The 18211-nt window shown below is 41.8% G+C and overlaps 2 protein-coding genes across 2 annotated transcripts in view; one reads left to right on the top strand and one right to left on the bottom strand.

The window, feature by feature from the left end:
* Positions 1-4840: 4840 nt before the first annotated feature.
* Positions 4841-6998, bottom strand: PIGM (phosphatidylinositol glycan anchor biosynthesis class M). Its single transcript, XM_027750674.2, has one exon. It carries the CDS (start codon positions 6865-6867, stop codon positions 5626-5628), a length of 1242 nt encoding a protein of 413 aa, XP_027606475.1. The 5' UTR covers positions 6868-6998; the 3' UTR covers positions 4841-5625.
* Positions 6596-18211, top strand: part of RGS7 (regulator of G protein signaling 7) — a 274166-nt gene continuing 262550 nt past the window's right edge. Inside the window, exon 1 of the mRNA XM_027750669.2 lies at positions 6596-6687. The gene's annotated coding sequence lies outside the window, so the exon portion shown is untranslated. The remainder of the gene's footprint in view (positions 6688-18211) is intronic.

Raw genomic sequence — 18211 nt, forward strand, 5'->3', positions numbered from 1 at the left:
CTTCATTAAGAGAATTTTTTCTTTCTGATACTTTTACTAGTACAAAACATAGGTCTCTACCTCATTCAGCATGCATAAAGACTGAAGTAAGTCTCCTATACGAATGTGACTAGCGCAGACCGTTATAACGAAGAACATCAGGATACTGTTTGAATGTGCACCTTCAAATATATAATTAGTTGGTTCTTTAATGTGTCTATTACACTCAAGATCCCCGCAACATATGCTTTTACTTTCCATATACATCAAAATTTATGTAATTCAAGTTTTAGAGTCAGCAGAGATTCTGAGGGCTAAACAGAAGAAATATCTAAGAAACCTATTTTATAGAGGCTAGCTCTGAAAAGTCATGTTATTCAAAGGTGTCTTGACTGGGACTTTTCGTTTTGCTTCTGTATGTGCAGGTAAATGTTTAGGTGTGTGAGCATGGTGCACATAAACATATGCTTAAACAAGAAGGTTGCATGAGTGGCTGGGTTTCAGTCTGAGTAAAGGATTTGTCCTAAATTCAGGGTAATTCTATTTCATAATGCTGCTATCAGTACAACATGCATTCTGCAGCTGTCTTTGGCAAATATACAAAGAATACACTTTTTAGGTTTTCTGTGTTCACTATGTATTTCTGCAGCCCTTTTAAAATACATCTCATTCTTCTTGGATGAAAAAGGGAACCATTTGCTCATAATTTACTGTCTTTTAACATTTGCTTTCTCTATAAAACCTTGGGAGAAATGTTGGAATTTCCCCTTGCTGTTAAATATAAAAGCTTCATAGTGTCTTTGAAAACGATAACTGATGAGCTCAGCTTAGAGCACATAATTGCTGCCTGTACTATTTCAGGAGTCAATACAATGCAAGTAACACACATACAGGGCAGTTACTTAATAAGGACAAAGTACATTGTGTCAGATAGTAATATAGTATGCTCACACTAAAACTGAATGAAATATTTATTATTATATTTTTATTTGCCCTGTTATTTGAGTAATTGCATTTATAAATTTTAAATCAAATCATTGCTAAATGCTGAAGCTGTGCCTGAAGTCACCTGTACATCCAGTCATGAGCCTTTGGACTATAGGCTACACTGTAAAAAGAAAGGCAAAAATGTCACTTTTCTTGATTCTTCTTTTCACTTCCTCTTTCACATCTTGTACTTTGCACTTCAGGGCTGGTTTCAGTGCAATGGGAAAAACTTGTGCAAATAAGACATATTTCACTGGGAACTTCAACCTTCTTTTTAAAAAAAAAAAGTCAGCACTACAATTTTGCAACCCGTGGTAGGGAATGAACACCAGCGTCGCGGTCCGAAGAGGGGACGGGACACGAGGGAAGGTGCAAACAGAATCCTCTATTCAGGTGTGCACACACTCTTTTTGTCAGCTCGGGAGCGGAAAGGCCCAGAACATAGGGCGGAGACAAGCAGGGGGACAAACCAGAATCGGACATGGGCAGAAAGGGACCTGGGGGTACTAATTGACAGGAAGCTCAACATGAGCCAACAGTGTGCCCAGGTGGCCAAGAAGGCCAATGGGATCTTGTCCTGTATCAAAAATAGCGTGGCCAGCAGGAGCAGGGAAGTGATCCTTCCCCTGTACTCTGCGTTGGTGAGGCCACACCTTGAGTATTGTGTTCAGTTCTGGGCCCCTCAGTTCAGAAAGGATATTGAGGTGCTGGAGCGGGTCCAGAGAAGAGCAACAAGGCTGGTGAAGGGACTGGAGCATAAGTCCTATGGGGAGAGGCTGAGGGAGCTGGGGTTGTTTAGCCTGGAGAAGAGGAGGCTCAGAGGTGACCTCATCACCGTCTATAACTACCTGAAGGGAAGTTCTAGCCAGGTGGGGGTTGGTCTCTTCTCTCGGGCACTCAGCAATAGGACAAGGGGGTATGGGCTTAAGCTCTGCCAGGGGAGATTTAAGTTGGATATCAGGAGAAAATTCTTTACAGAGAGAGTAGTCAGGCATTGGAATGGGCTGCCCAGAGAGGTGGTGGATTCACCATCCCTGGAGATTTTTAAACGCAGATTGGACGTGGCACTGAGTGCCATGATCTAGTAAATGGACTGGATTTGGACCAAGGGTTGGACTCGATGATCTCGGAGGTCTTTTCCAACCCAATCAATTCTATGATTCTATGATTCTATGAAAAGGGGGAGGAGTGGGGGAAGCAGGCAGCAGGCAAACTCATGGCAAGCCTGGGCATGTGCAGTTGTGCACTGTGTAGTGTGAATACAATGAAACCACATAATAACAGTAAAGTCCATATGAAAGTCCTGCCAATTGCTGTATGCTTTTCTCCATGCCTGGAACTGTTCCCATCCTGAATCTTGCTTCTCTACACACTAGCATTCAGACACTTCAGTTCAAATTACCAGAAGATAAACGGACATAAAATTCTTAAGCAAAAGAAGCATCATCAAAAGCAATAAATGTTCCAAAGAAAATGAATTTGGTAAATTTTAAGGGAATTACAATTAATCACCAAGACTTGTTCAAGAATTATATTTTTTTTTGGTACTTAACTAAAATTATTTTGATTTAATGTTTTTTTTCCAATGAGTAAAGTTATTTGATTCCATTTAACTATCTAAAGCAATTTGCAAGATGTAAACTATCAAATACCTCTTCTTATTTGTCTCTCAGTTTATTCTCTTATCCAGCTTTTTATGAGTCACTTGAATTATTTCTAAATACCAAACATTTTCAGGTAATTTAGAAAACAACTGTAAAAAGAGGGACTCATCCTGGATTATTAAAATGATGACTGTAAATCTAGGTTTGTATAAAAGCCTTTTTATAACTTGTTTATGCATGGCTTTCTCAAATCATTGCTGCAGGGTAGGTACTGACCTGCAAAGGGAAGGTTTCCTTCAGTTCCCATTGCTGCAGAATTTGCCTTCTGAGGGCCTCAAACTGATTTGGCCATTAATGAATCAAGAATGTATTTGTCATAAGGAAATTACTTCTTACCTAAAAACCATTACAATTCAGTCATGAACACAGTGACTTAAGATGCCGTCTTCTGTAGTCAGAAATGCCTTTTGGCTTGCATTTGCTTTCGTTGCCAAAAGGAGAGGAAAAATAGGGGTGTAGAAATGTGTGGAAATAGCATAAGTAAGTCTGTTAAAGAGAAACAAAACACTGCTTTTGGGGGAAGAAAAATCTGCTTTTTGCAACAGAAAAATGTGTAACAGGCAATAGAATAGTTGCAAAAAAAAATGAGCTATTCCCTGCACATCCGAATGGGGTGAACAGAGGCATCGGCACAAAAGAGCCTCTTCAGTCTTTTGCTGAGTCGCTAACTGGGCATGTCCAACTCCACCTTGGAAAATCAAAGCATACGGGATTCTTTCTCTTCACACACTCATAGCACACACAAATGTTTTGTTGATTAATATAAAACTATATATGCAAGTGGCTTATGCCACCAGTTTTTTGAGTGATAAACCTCTAATGGAAGATGTAGACAAGCTGATGCTATAAATTTTTCTTCCTTCATCCCTGGTGAAGCCAGGGGAAGGCAATCAGTGCCACATCTGTTAAGACTTGTCCGAAAAACAAAGCCGGTTAAGAGAATACCCATTGCATCATCCAATTTCTGGACTTACAAAGAGGCTGCCAGGATTTTCACAATGTGAAGGTGAGTGTGAGTGCAGACAGCAAAGGAAAGCTTTCCAGCGAGAGAGCAGAATCACTCCCCAGCACTCTGAGCAGGGAAATCATCCTTCCTCCTAATACATCAGAATGGCCAAGTTGGGCCAGAGTGGTGTAAGAAACTCATCACACCTCCTGATAACATGCCCTTTGGCTCTGGGCTGTTGGGGCTTAGGGGGTTCCTCTCCTTTCTCATAAGCACCTCAATGGGGCTGGGAAGCAATGGGAAAAGTTCACAGATGAAAATACTGCCTCACAAGGCAGAACTACAACCAGGAAAGAAAACCCTCTACATGAGAAAGCTAGGAGCTGCCCCAGTCCTGGAGAAGAGGACTGCCTCAAGAGGATTCAGTGAGGCAGCATGGCCAAAATGAACCTGGAAGGCAAATCCACTTGGCCATACCCTTTCCCACTCACACCACTGGGTTGAAGTTATTTTGCCTTGAAGCTCTGTTCCACGTTACACACTAAGGGTTTCACTAACTAAAAGTTGAGGATGTAACTAAATGCTGAGGCAAATATGAAAATTCTTGTACTTGGCACATGCCTACTTAAACTAGATTTTATTAAAAAATACCTAGCCAGTTTCCACCTCCGTCAAATGCTGCGTACACAGACCTCCTGTGGGATGTTCTTGAGGGTACTGACTCTCAAGGGAAATGGCTCTGAACCCTTACTACCACCTAATTCCACATCTTATGTTTCATCTGGGAATAAACACGTTTTGACAGGTTGTACGGCTTCCTATTTCAAAACTTTCCTTTTCTTCTGACAGCTGCTCCACTTCCTCAACTCCTTTCACTTTTTCATTTATTTTTTAGTAGTAGAGATACTGAACTACTGAGAAACTCATTTCTAATTACTGTTTTGGTATAAACCCTACTGCTTTTGGGACACAGGTACCATTCTAGCTGTACTTTGACTCTTAGCATTTTCCACTGTTAACATCCACAGTAACTGTCAATGAACCACAGTTTAAGGCACTGGTCTCTTTTCTAGATCACGGCAAAAAGAAACAAATATTTTTGTTTTATACATCTCTGTGCTCCGTGACAGGTATATGGAAAAATCTTCCTCCATGGCAAGGGTAACAAATCGATTCAAAAATTCAAACAGCGCTGCAAATGCAAAAGTAAGTGAAAGGGTGGCATATCTGAATTCTAAAATAAAAGTCTCAAAGAGTTAATGACTCGTTTGAAATAACCACTTTTTTACTACTTCTCCAAATAAAGACCAGGTACAGGCCACAAACATTGCATAGCTAAAATGTAACTGTGAAAACAAAAGAAAAAATAAATTCCAGTGTACATATTAAGTGATTGCCTTATATTCATTCATTATTAGCCCTTGCAAAACACCTCACTGACTTAGTGGAATGTACAAAACTGTCAAACTCCAATATTCCTTTATAATCTTTTGTCTTATTCCAGACAGAGGCCACAGTCCTCAACAAGCAAAGTAACCCTGAGAGTAAGAATAAGGGTGCTGGGGCTGCTCCATGAGGGAGTACAAACAGGAACTGGGGGTGATCCCAGCACAGGCCATACTGTCACAGACCGGGGCACAGTCACACTGTCTTTGGAGATGGCTGGTGAAAACAAGTCAGGGGACATGGGTTAACAGAGTCCACTCACAATCTCAGACTCAGTAAAATGATGAACTGGTCCAGGATACTTCCACGGAGTCCAGTCGGGAGCAGCAGGACAGAGGGTTTGGAGACAGTGCTGGAGATAAGGTTGCAACACAGTTTCAAGATGCACAGGGAAGACAGGTACACCTGCAGACACTACTCAGGGCAGGACTGGGGCTGCTCAGGGTAACTGAGGCCAATCAGTGTCCTCACCACCCCGAAATCGTGATGTTTACATACAGTGTGCTTTAGTACAAGGCACACACATTTAGTTAAACAAAGTGCTGGTGGTATGTAATGACTTGTCAAGGACAGAAGGGCTGTTTCTGGATTTTGGTTTGTTTATTACCATTGTTTGAGTTTTTTTGTAACTTGTGCTTCTTTTTGATAATGTGAAATAATCTGAACAATTATGAGGCTATTAATAAAAAGGAAAAGCAAGCCTGCCAACCATATAAATAAAAAAGTGTTATACCCTTTGAACTCCAGAAAGTATGCAGGAGCAAGCCACAGGCCTTGTCCAACAAACCATATCAAGAGAAGCAGCACACCACGACGCCAAGACATCTTAATACTAGGCATTATGAGGGGCAAAAGGCAGAGATACCAGACAAAGTACTGGGATGTGCATACTTTGTTAAAACTCACAAAAATAGCAGTGTGTAGGAAACAACAGAAGGCAAGGTCTCTGTAGAACGCTACAGACACAACTAGGAGCAAAAGCAGCTGGGGCAGGAAAGCTGCAAGCCCCAGGACAAAACTCCATTTGCTCTCTGCTGTCAAGTACAACATGTAGAAATAGGGAGAGAAATTATGACGGATATCCCTCCTGGTCACGTGGTAAAGGTAGGCATGCTCCAAAAACTCCCAGCCATAGAGGTGATAAAACGCCAGCGTCAAGGCAGCCAGCACGGATCCGGCAACCGTAGCAAAAAGCAGCACATCGCAGTTCAGCATCTTTACAAACAGCTGCCAGATGTGCACCACAAACGTAAACCTCGCCTTTCTGTCACCTCCTGCATCCACTGCCCCGTCCTCGCTCCGCAGGTAGAGCGCGATGGGCAGCGCGTAGGTGAGGGGGTAGATTTTCATGTGCACAGCCAGCCCGTAGCACACCGCGGCCTTGCCCACGCTGCCCGCCTCCACCCAGTACAGCGTGGCGAGCACCAGCAGCGCCACCAGCGCCTCGGCGTTGCCCCGGCTGGACACGGCCATGGGCAGCGGGTTGAGGAGCCAGGCAGCGGCGCAGCACCCGCAGGCGCGCCCGGCCCCGGCCCCTCGGCGCCGCAGGGCCCGGTAGGCGACGGCGGCGGCCGCCAGGTCCCCCGCCACGAAGAGCAGCTTCCCGAAAGGCTCGGCGAGGAACACGCTGGGCGTCAGGAGCCAGGCGAGGAGCGGCGTGTAGCGGTAGGTGGCCCGCCCGTAGGGCGAGCGCCCCTCGCTCACCAGCCGCGCCGCGTCCGTGAACACCCGGTAGTCGACGTCGGTGTAGCGCACTCGCATGGCGCGGTCCTGGTGCAGCCCGTAGAGCACGAGCGCCAGCCTCACCAGCAGCCCCGCGGCCAGCGCCGCGCCCAACCCCGCCATCCCTTCCCCACGGGAAGGTGTGGGATGCGCGGATTTCGCACGGATCTCCCGCGATCCCGCCGCGGAAGGGCCACACTCGGCGCGCCTTCCGCCCGCGTACGCGCGGACGAAAGAGGCGGCTCCGCGCCTGCGCGATTCGCGCGCCGAAGCCGTGCCCGGGCCGGGGCGGGTCCCGCAGGCGCGGCCGCTCGGGGGATGCGGGAGGGCCCGGCGGGGCTGCGGGGGGACCGGCGGGGACCTGCGGCCGCCGGGCAGGGCTGCGGCCCTGGGCGCCTTCCGGTCCCTGGGCAGGGAGGCGTGTGGTGCCGTGTGGTGCCGTGCGCCCGCGGCACGGCGGCGGCCCGTGTGTGGCGATGGGCGCAGTGACCTGCCGAGGGCTGAGAGTCCGGCAAGGGGTGGGTGCTGCTGCCCCCGCTGCCCCCTCACCTGCCCGGGGCCGGGGAGCCGCTGGGCAGAGAGGCGGCGTGTGCAATAAGTGGTTAAGTAAGAAGGAGAAGGAAAAATAACGTTTGTTATTTGCCTTCTGCAGATGGCTGTGTTTTGCCCAGGCGTATGAGCTCTTTCTGGAGCGCTTAGGTGAGCTTGCTTCCACGGCAGATTTCTGGTTTAATTAGATCAGAAACAGTAACGTGCACATCAGAGCTTATAAAGTTATTTACAACAAAAGGGATTATTTCCACTCTATTATGAGGGGCTATTTGTATGTTTTTCAAATAGTTTTCTTGTCTGGATATGTGCTATCTCACATTCGAATTGTGGCTGACTGAAAAGCAGGTGTTTGTAACTTACCATTATTATGGATTTCATATTAGAACTGAATAGGGATTTTTTAAAAGACTCTTTATTCATAAAAATATGCATTTACTTGTTTAGTAGTTATTTGCAACTGCATTTTTTTCGCTCAGTGGTTTCATTTGGGAACATTTTGGAAGTTGCAGCATTGCTAGCTGTCATTGCTTACAAAATCTGCTTTTTCTGAGTTCTGAGGACACTCATCAGAAAACTGGGAACGGATTTTTTGCATTTGGCAGAGAAGTCTTGGAGGGTGTTCTAACTCATAGGATATTCAGGGGGCAAAAGATATTTCCATTTGTGTGCACGCAGCTCTTTGTTCAGGCTGTTTTACTGTGTATAAAAGTACAATGGGGTATATCGTCCAAGGTGTCTGCTGGGAGAAGCATAGTGATTAACCTGGAGAGTGAGTTTTTCCTCTGTCAGATAGTTGTGTATTTTATACTAAACTGGACATCTTCAACAGGAAAGCTCAAGAGAGTTCTCCATTAAGTCGCCATATGATACCATTAAGTCACCTTATGATATCATTAAGTCCGAAGATGGATAGTTATGCTATTTTTGGGATATATATATATATATCTATATCTGTGAGGGTGGGTGTTGCTTCTTTGTAAATAATTGCTTACTCAATTCTGTGTAATTCCTGTTCTACTCTAGAATAGGAAAGATTGATAACATAATTTTATTTCCTTCTTTTATGTATCTTGTACTACAATGGTTGGGATACTTTTAAGAAAGGTTACATCATAATATCCATTGTTTTGCCTAAGATTTTTCTCTGGAAATGCTAGGAGATAGATGCTGAACAAAATCACAGAGACTGAAAATAGTTGATATGCTATGGAGCAAGTCTAAGCAAAAGGCTATATGTAGATACTCATCCATTTTTTGTTTAGGAGAGGTCACTGTGCACAAAGGACTGTTCTTGCCATCCTGCCTACTTTCTCCCAGGATTGTTTGCTGTTCTTCAGTTGCCTCTTTGGATGGAATATGTTTTATTATTTCAGCTCCTTTGAGAAAACTGTTTATGGTCAGAACAGAATGCATTAAAGTTTATTTGCTGAAGTGTCTGAGTTTAATGATATTGGTGAAATAATACTAGTTTAATAAATAAACTTAAGAGTCTGCAGGTGTCTCATGGTTTTTTGTCTGTTTCTGACATTCTGCTTTCAGACAAACATTTTATCTGAAGTTAAAAGTTGTTAAGCTGTTGGCAGTGACTGTTTATCTGTGTTCTAAACAGGAATAAGTACGTAATTTAATTCTAAAGGGTTGTGAAGTTAATAAAACAGCAAGTCTACCTTAGCTATTTTTGCATATGCTGTACATGACATTGCTTGAGCTGGAAAAAGAGTTGATTTTCTTTATCAATAATTTAGCATCTTCAAAATAAGCTTGAACTGCTTCAGAAAATTAAGGTTTGGCTCAAAAATGCATTTGGCTTCAGATTTGATACCAGCTTGCTTAATCTGATTTGTTGTGTACTGTAGACTTTAATGCAGGAAGGAGGCCAGTCTTATTAAAGTTATAAATCTGTTGTTCCTGTAAAAAGCTGCTTTTATTTTATATGACCCACCAGGAGCCACTTTTAGAAAATGCTGGGAGATAAAACTAATTGAACTTCTGGAACTAAAGCTGATTTATTCTGGTGCACATTAAGATACAAAGAGTATGAAGAAAAGTGTTGAGTCAGACATAACTGTGCATAAAATATAAACTAAATAGGAATGAGGATATACATGTATATGCACGTGTGTATAAAGTTTTTTTTCCCATTATTTACCAGGCATTTTGTTTACACGGTCTCAAGGATGGTACCATCTTATAAACTGGGGTCACATCTAGCTGTGCTTCTGTTACATCCTCGTGACGGGGGATTATACGTCTCATCTCAACTATTAATTTCTCACACCATCGTCTGGTACTAGAGACTACTTCAGCAGCACTGGGACATATGTTCCAGAAACCACCTCATATGCCCTGTCATTACTTAAGATTTACCCAGCTGTAGTAGCATCAAAAGGACAATGAATCTGGGGTCTTGTTATGCAAAGTGCTCTAAGGCCTAATGGAAATTTTAATCATCTGAAAACCAAGGTACAACTGGAGGGTGGCAGCTGGTGAGGGAAAGAGTGCCAAGGTGGTTCCTGGTCAGTCAGCAGCAGTCATCACAGTTGGTCATCTACCTGTCAGGGGTTTACTATCCACACTATGGTAGAAAGTTACCTTTTGAGGAGGGATAAGCCGAGGCTATAATCATTAACAAAGGTGAACATATGGCTGAAAACTAGATCTGATGGATACAGTAAGGCTAAATATTGGAGGGACTAACAGATTAAATCTGAGAACTTGGAGAAGAATAAGGAGGCTAGTGAAGGTTGACAATGAATTAGAAGATGATTCTGGTAGCAGTGCTTTGAAGTAACATAAGGGAGATGTGGTGATTGGTAGCAGTGCAAGGAAAGAAAGAACAGGTGCTGGGTTGCAGTGGTGAGAACCTTACTAAGATTCAGGTAGCCTGGGAGGCTGAACAAGATTGAATGTCTGAAAAGTTAGGGAAGAAAGAGCAGTAAGAGGCTTCATAGGAGGAAGGCAGTTGGAGGTGGTGTATTTTATGTGCTGTATTTTAAGTCATTCTACCAAGATCTCAGGATGAGGCCTTTCTCATGCAAATCTGTTCTACCCTAATTGTTAATGGCAAGCTGTACTTTGAGATTTTGTTGTTACGAGATGAAGTTTGATTAGTACGTTTTTCTGTAAGTTGTCTTATTGTATGCGTACTGTGACCTAAGTCTATATGTGTAAAAGGTGGTAGGAAAGCTGAGTATTTAAAGTACCAAGGAAGACATTGGACAATAGCTGGTATTTGGTCTTCAGACTTCTGAAAGGGGAGACTGCTGTGCTGTAATTTATTAGAGTTCCCTTTTAATTTTCTTGGGTTTTGAACTCAGAATGTTTCCTTACATGAGAAATACTCCTGCTTAACATATTTATAAACTGACAGTAAATTTTTGATGATATGATAAGTACAATCTGTTTCTTGCAGCACACAAAATTCTGTAGAAAAAGTGACTAACACTTGTGTTAGATATTTTGGTCTTGATAAATTGTTTTTGCAAATATGATTGATGCCTTTCAAATATTTGTAACGTGTTGAATTTAAGATATAATTAACAGAAGAGAATTATAGTTAAGATTATGTAAGGAAGTGTTCGTTTCTGCTTAAATACTGGAATGAGCAATACAGGAGGGTTTGCAAAAATAAGATGAAAAAACACCTTAGAACTCTTCACAGAAAAAACCCCACAATTATAAATGTAAGGCCACCATTAATCCTTTAAGCTTTTTCTGTTAATGTGGTTTCTTAAAACTGCTTGATAAATCTATACCCTTATTCACAAATCATGCTATAAACATGGCTAATTGGAGAACGATTTTGCACAATGTGTTTTAAAGTGGTGTTGTCAGAGTTCTGCTTGCAGTGGTTATACTGATTGTATGTCAGTGTATTAGGTAAAGTTCTAACCCTTCAGGGTGTTGGATAAAAATTAGTCTGTAGAGAAATCTGTTAAAAAGAAAAGAAAGTCTTATGTCTGAGATAATACATGTGGCAGCAAGCCCCTGAAGTATGATGCTGACCAGGGAGGATTCCAGAAAATATAACCTGTTTTGCTTTAAGGCTGTGGTGAATCTGAAATGTGATATGGTAAAAAGGAGTTACCTGCATCTAAGCTGGGCAGTGTCCAGCTCTCTCACTGCCTGACTTGAAATACCAAGCAGAAGTGCTTTCCCTCTTTTGACATTACTGCTGTATCTCTAGCTAGTGGTGCAGGCAGCCCCGTGGATTAGGATTGCAGAAGTAGGAGCATACAACCAAGAACTGAGTTAAATTTCCTCTACTCTTTTTTTTTCCCTATTTACTTCTGCTAACAAAAGAATACAGAGACAGAACTGATGGGAGCCCAGGCAGAAGAGAAACTGGAGCCAAATGAAAAATTATGGATTTAGGAGATGGAGGATTCCTGGCACCAGACTGGTAGTTTCTGACTACTGTGCAGACCCCAACAATGCATCCAGAAAGCATCTGTAAAAGGCTAAATCTAATTGTGTTAGGCATAATTTCTTGCCAGCTTTTGAATATCTAAGTGAAACAGTAGGTACTGAGAACTCTGTTAGAGGATTTTATAGACATGTATGTACATACTCATATATTAAAACTGTACATATAATACCTATTTACAATATATAAATTTGTTACATAAATGTATGATGATCATACTTAAGGAGTAATAGCTGTGTCTTTCTGAGTGCCCACATTGTTTGAATCTCTTTTGATACCTCTTTTTCTGTCTGAAATGTGGGGTAGCAGAGTTTGAGAACGTGAAATGTATGGAATCCGTCCTCTGTTCAAGCAAGAACATTTGTGACCCTTTATATGAGTAAGGAGATTAGATTTTGCAAGTCAACATCTGAGATGCCCGTGGCTTAGGACCCATTACCCGTCAGTGCAGCCAGCCATAAGTGTCCTAAACAGCATTCAATCACAATACTTGATTTTAAGTGATTAAGGGAAACATTTTTTGAATTTTTAATTTATAACCACTTGATTTTTTTTTCCAATTCTTTGGAAAAGAGGCAAAACTTGAAATGTTACCGTTGCAGTCTCACAAAATTTTTCTTTTATCAAGTGTAAAGGACAGCCTATAGTTAGCACGGTGGTGGGGAGGGAAATATATTTTCTCAGCTGAAGTTAGACCACCACCTTCTACATCAGTGACACCTCACTAATACTCAATTAGATCATACTGAGATACGTGAATGAGACACAAAACTGTGTTCTGACCCTCTAGTCTTGTTTTTCAGATTGACAAGTAGACATCAAGTATAGAAAGAAAATCACATCAGCCTCTGCTACTGAGCTTGTTTATTTCTGAACACTACTTTTTAGAATGGATGGTACATAGACATGAAAAGGCACAAGAGGTATACTCATCAATAATTTGTTTAAAATAGGTCTGAATTACTTTGGTTCAGTGGCTGAAGTAATAAGTTCTTTAAGTGCAGAATTCTCAGCTGTAACTCAAGTTACAGAGGCTGTAGTTGAGGCCAGAAGTTTATTATCATCCCTTGAAACAAGACAAACTGGAACTGGAATACGAACCACTTTCATGGATAGCTAAACTATGGAAACTTGGCCTCTTCTAGCTTGGGTAACAGTTCTGTTCCACATGATCCAGGAACATAAGAGTTTTGATCAAACCATTCCCTGGGGAAGAATCAGTCACAGCTTCTCTTAGTCTTTCCCATCCCCTTCCCTGGACTTTATTTTCTGGTTAAGACTATGTGCTGCTGCTGCTTCTGCTGGAGAATGCCATTTTTATTCAAATGTATGTCTTCATAAAGTTGGTGGGAATTTAATCTCTGAATATTGCTCAATATTGTGCTATTGCAGTAGATATGAAGAGAAAGCCACAAGTTTTATATACGTTCTGTGCCCGAAGTACAAAGAAACAATTCCGATTAATGAGCCCTATATTTTCTAGCAGAGGGCCTGCCACAGCTCCATTTCCAGCCACTTGAGTGTCTTTCCATTCTGTGCTCTCTTCTCTAGGTTTCCTGGCTAAGAGAACTAAAATAAGAACTAGCATTATGCCAACACATGGTAAATAAAACACCTTCATGGAAGACACAGGAATGACAGATATGAAAGGTAAATCATGAAGTAGTGTAATTCTCTCTTCTAAACCATAGGTTCTGTGGAGAAATGGTGGAATGGGATTTATTTGCTATTGCAAGTTTGGTCAATATAAATAACTGTATAGCCATAATGGACTTCTGTGTGTTGTTTGGTATGTTGTGCTTTAGTGTAACTAGAATGCGCAATAAGATTGAGCATATATGTTTGCTAGAAAACATACCTTATTATTAGCAAGTTCGTATACCATTTCTTAAAAGTTTCAGCTAGGAAAAAAATGGTTGGAGATGCTACAAAGGGTTAGTTTACACAACTGCTAGAAAATGTACCCAGTCCTTCAGAGTGAGTATTGGGTGGTTTACCTGTGACGTTGGACCCTGCATTTGGAAAGGTTACAACATGTTTTCTTCATCCCCGGAGGGACTCTGGAGCATAGTTTTGTAAACTCTGAAGGAAGGAGAATGACAGGGGGAAAAGCCAGCTCTTAATTGATGGTTAATCCAAACCACTGTGAAAGTTTTTTTTTTACTTAGCCAAAAAAATGCCCAAAAAACCAACCCAACCCGAAAAACCAACCCCAAACCAAAACAGAAGTGGTTTGTGCAATTACATTGAGTAACTGTTGAGAATTCTGTCTGGAGACTTGCTAGAGGACTAGAGCTCTCAAGCGCTTTTGCAAGTTTTTGGATAAGGGTGGCTGCCTCTAATAGAGATGCTGTTATTGCCCCTGCAAGATGAAGGACTGCAGCAAAAATTCAAGACACCAGGGAATGAATATTACCCTGAGCATCACTCCTAAGTGTTATTGTCAGATATTGATTGCCCTTACCTTCAGATGGTACAATAGTCTAAATGTGCTGCAGAGCTGTTGCATATCAGGCTTTGCTGTTCTCTGGCTGTATTCATGTTGGCAGTTACTCACTGAGATAAGAACAAGTAGCTCTAATTACAAATGTAATCCGAAACTAATCTCCCAGAATTGGCTGATATAAACCATAGGTAATATTCTCATCCCCTCTTTTTCCTATGCTTTTAGGCATCAAATGGATTTTGAAGGATGTGGTGGTGCTTTATTTGTAATAGATAGAAAAAGGGGTTCCAAGTCTCTACTGCAGATGGAGAAATTAATTTACATAGCACTAAAAGGCTTATAAAATTACTCAGTAAAATCAGTGATGCAGTTTCCTGCCTTTTTCTTCAAGGACAAACTGATCAATTGATCAGAGAAGTTAATATCTTAGTTTCTTTTATACTGTATGACCAAAAAATGCTTTATGAAGAACTGCCTTTCCTTCTCAGAGTAAACATCTTGCTGTTTCTTCTGTCTATAATCCTGATGACATTGTCGCACTTTCAACCTAAACTTCCCCTGACACAACTTCAGGCCATTCCCTTGGGTCCTGTCACTGGTCACCACAGAGAAAAGATCAGTGCTTGCCCCACCTCTTCCCCTTGTGAGGAAGTTATAGACTGTGGTGAGGTCTCCCCTCAGTCTCCTCTTCTCCAGACCAAGTGACCTCAGTCGTTCCTCATATGGCTTCTCCTCAAGGCCCTTCACTATTTTTTGCCTTCTTTTGGACACTTTCTAACAGCTTAATATCTTTCTTACATTGTAGTGCCCAAATTTCCACACAGTATTAAAGGTAGAGTGCAGAGCAGAGCAGAGCAGGACAATCCCCTCCCTCGCCTGGCTGGTGATGCTGTGTCTGATGTCCCCTGGGACACGATTGACCCTCCTGGCTGCCAGGACACTGCTGACTCATATTCAACTTGTCATTGACCAGGACCCCCAGATCCCTTTCTGTGGCACTGCTTTCCAGCATCTCATTCCCCCTTCTGGAGGTACATCCAGGGTTGCCCCATCCCAGGTGCAGAATCCAGCACTTTCCCTTGTTAAGGGAGATTGCCCAGTCCTCTGATTTTTTCAGGTCTCACTGCAGGGCCTCCCTGCCTTCCAGGGAGTCAACAGCTCCTCCCAGTTTTGTATCATCTGCAAACTTGCTTAGTATGCCCTCCAGTCCTGTGTCCAAGTAATTTATGAAGATTTTGAAGAGCACAAGGCCTAAGATGGAGCCCTGTGGAACCCCGCTAGTGACAGGTCACCAGTCTGATGTAACCCTGTTCACTATTACCCTCTGTGCTTGACCCATGAGCCAATTGCTCACCCACCACATGATGTGTTTATCGAGCTGTGTGCTGGACATTTTGTCCATAAGGATCCTGTGAGAGACACTGTCAAAAGCTTTACTGAAATCCAAAAACATTACATCAACTGGCTTCCCTTGGTCAAGTGAGTTACCTTATCATAAAGAGAAATCAGGTTTGGTAAGCAGGACTTTCCTCTCATGAAGCCATTCTGGTGGTGTCCAATGACTGTGTTGTCTTTCAGGTGCCTTTTGGATTATTACGGGGCTTCCCTTTACTTCACAGTAATATGGTTTAGCCTAATTATTTTTCCAGCTGTAGCTGTGCAGCTTTAGAAGCAGCTGTTAGAAAAGGCAGAGCTCAGCTGCTAGGGCCAACTGTGCTGAAAGGGCTCCAGAGATGCTTTTTGTGAGGAGCTACAGCTATTGTGTGTGTGTAGAGACCATGGGCCTTCTGTGAGAATGGTGACAGAGAAGAGGGAATGGTTCTCTGTTTTTTGGTTTCCTTTTCTTGACTGGGGATGTCTAGGAGAAAGTGCAGGGGGTTTTCTATCTCCTCTTGCCTGGAACAAAATAACATCATGTAGGAGAGAGGAGCAGCTGTTATGGAGCTCTAGTCTGTAGAGATGTGAGTAATCCCCTGCTCTACCCAAAGCTGGTTTTGCCTTTTGCTTCCAAATGTGTCTAAGTTCTATCTGCCTAAATAGAAGTCTGGATTGCAAAAAAAAAAAATCATATGTTAGCTTTGCCCACAAAAGAGTGCTCCGAGCAATGGTTGGTACTGCTAGCAAAGTATACGTGTGTGGAAAAATGGGAATGAAGATTATCTGTGTCCTTCAAAAGTTTTATAAAAGCCCCAGTTGTTCTCTGTTGCATTAAACTTCAAATACTCCCTCTGAAAAGGGAAGGAAACATTCTTTTAGCTACCTGTGGTGCTTTTGGCCTAAAACCAATAATGGGCTTCCATGTCGTATCTCATGAATAATTTACAACTGGTTAAATAACTGGTTAAATTCTTTTGAAATCTTACTGTTGTTAAACTTCTTCCCTTCTCTATTTTCTAGGGGATAGCATGGTCTTCTAAATACTTTTTGGGAAAGAATCCTCAATTTTCCTAAAACATTTTAAGTCTATTTATGAGAAAATGAGCATCTGTCTTTTTAATGCCATTGTCTTACTCTTTTTACTGGCTTGTCAGAGAGATCTCCCTGAAAAGTGTCCCTGAGTAATAATTCTACCTTATTACTCCTTTTACAGTGTCCTGTTTTATTGTGCATACTGGCTAAGATGTCATTGTACTTTGCACTACAGAATCATAAGCTAAAGAGAGACTGTCCTAGAGGATTAACTGTAGAGGATGTGTCTGTGGCAATTCACTTTTTTTTTTCCCCCGGTGACTAGTGTTTTTTATCTTCTAAATATTTATTCAGCTGCTCTTCATTCAAACTCTGGCAGTTACTTGGCTGGATGAGTTGCTTATGCACACTGTGTGTTTGAGCTCTGCCTCTTGCTGTGTTAATGATCTCAGGTGGTGATGCTTCTGCAGAGTATAATTACCTGGTAGCAAAGTTCATCCTGTCTATGGTGCTGTCTTTGGCAGTTACGATTCTGTCCCTACTTGTCTCGTGTCCCTGTCATATAGAATGATAACGTCCTCTAACCTTATGTACATGTGTCTCTTAACTCAGCCTTCAGAGCTTATTCATTCACTGCTTATTCAAAGTGACAGCTGTGCCATCAATCTGTTTGCCACTCTTCCCCCATTTGGTATGTTGGAGTAAGCTTTCCTTCACACATATGCTTAGAAATGCTGTCTGGCCCCCTGTGCTCTGCAGGTCTGCTGCACGTGCATCAGAAGTTGTAGTCAGACCCCGTTGGTATGAGCACTCATAGTTCCAATGGTAAATCTATCACAGGAAGGTAAACCCAAAGTAGAGGACTCACTCATGTTTTCAGACTTGGGACAATTCATACATAGTGTTCTATATTTGCAGTGTAACTGGCAACAGACGTGTCACTAGTTTCAGTATTGTTTATCTTTCTTCATTCTAGTTGCTGTGGAATTTCAATATTTGTCCTTGCTGACTGCCACATTGTTGAGTTTGACAGGTTGTTGCCAGAATTTGAGTCTGCTGACATAAACTTTGCATATATGTAAGTAGAGATTCAATCAATGATTATCCTGTGTCAGAGTAGATCCTGCTTTGATTTTATATAGTAGAAGATTAGGAAAGAGTGCCTTTTGAGAGAAAGAGGACAGCTCTATCTCATATTTATTTGATGAATCTTTCAAAGAGTTCATTGTGCCAAAAAATAAAGCACAATTATATCCCCTGGGTAAGGTGTATGTTAGATTGAAATACAGTAGTTTTTCCTTATTTATATTATTGTGTATTTGTACAAATTGTAAGGTAATTATTTCTGTGAAAAGAACAGATCAGTTAGGACTTGATACTTACCAAGGAGCCATGCTATTTAAAGATGATAGAAATTGTCAGAGTTCCTTGAACAACCAAGATAATAATTACGCAAAATTAACATTGTGTTGAACTATATTTCATGCTTCTACAGAATGCATAAATTACTTGCAATGAATCTTACTATTTAAGTGCTTTCTGGTGTAACTGTATAATTCCTGCGATTTAGAAAAAAAGGATAAATTTTCTACTTCCAGTAAAAATCATGCTGTAGTAATTTTTAGCTACCACAT

Source organism: Pipra filicauda, unplaced genomic scaffold (genome assembly GCF_003945595.2).
Source record: "Pipra filicauda isolate LSUMZ 115617 unplaced genomic scaffold, ASM394559v2 scaffold122_size2191957_pilon, whole genome shotgun sequence".
Classification (NCBI taxonomy): domain Eukaryota; kingdom Metazoa; phylum Chordata; class Aves; order Passeriformes; family Pipridae; genus Pipra; species Pipra filicauda.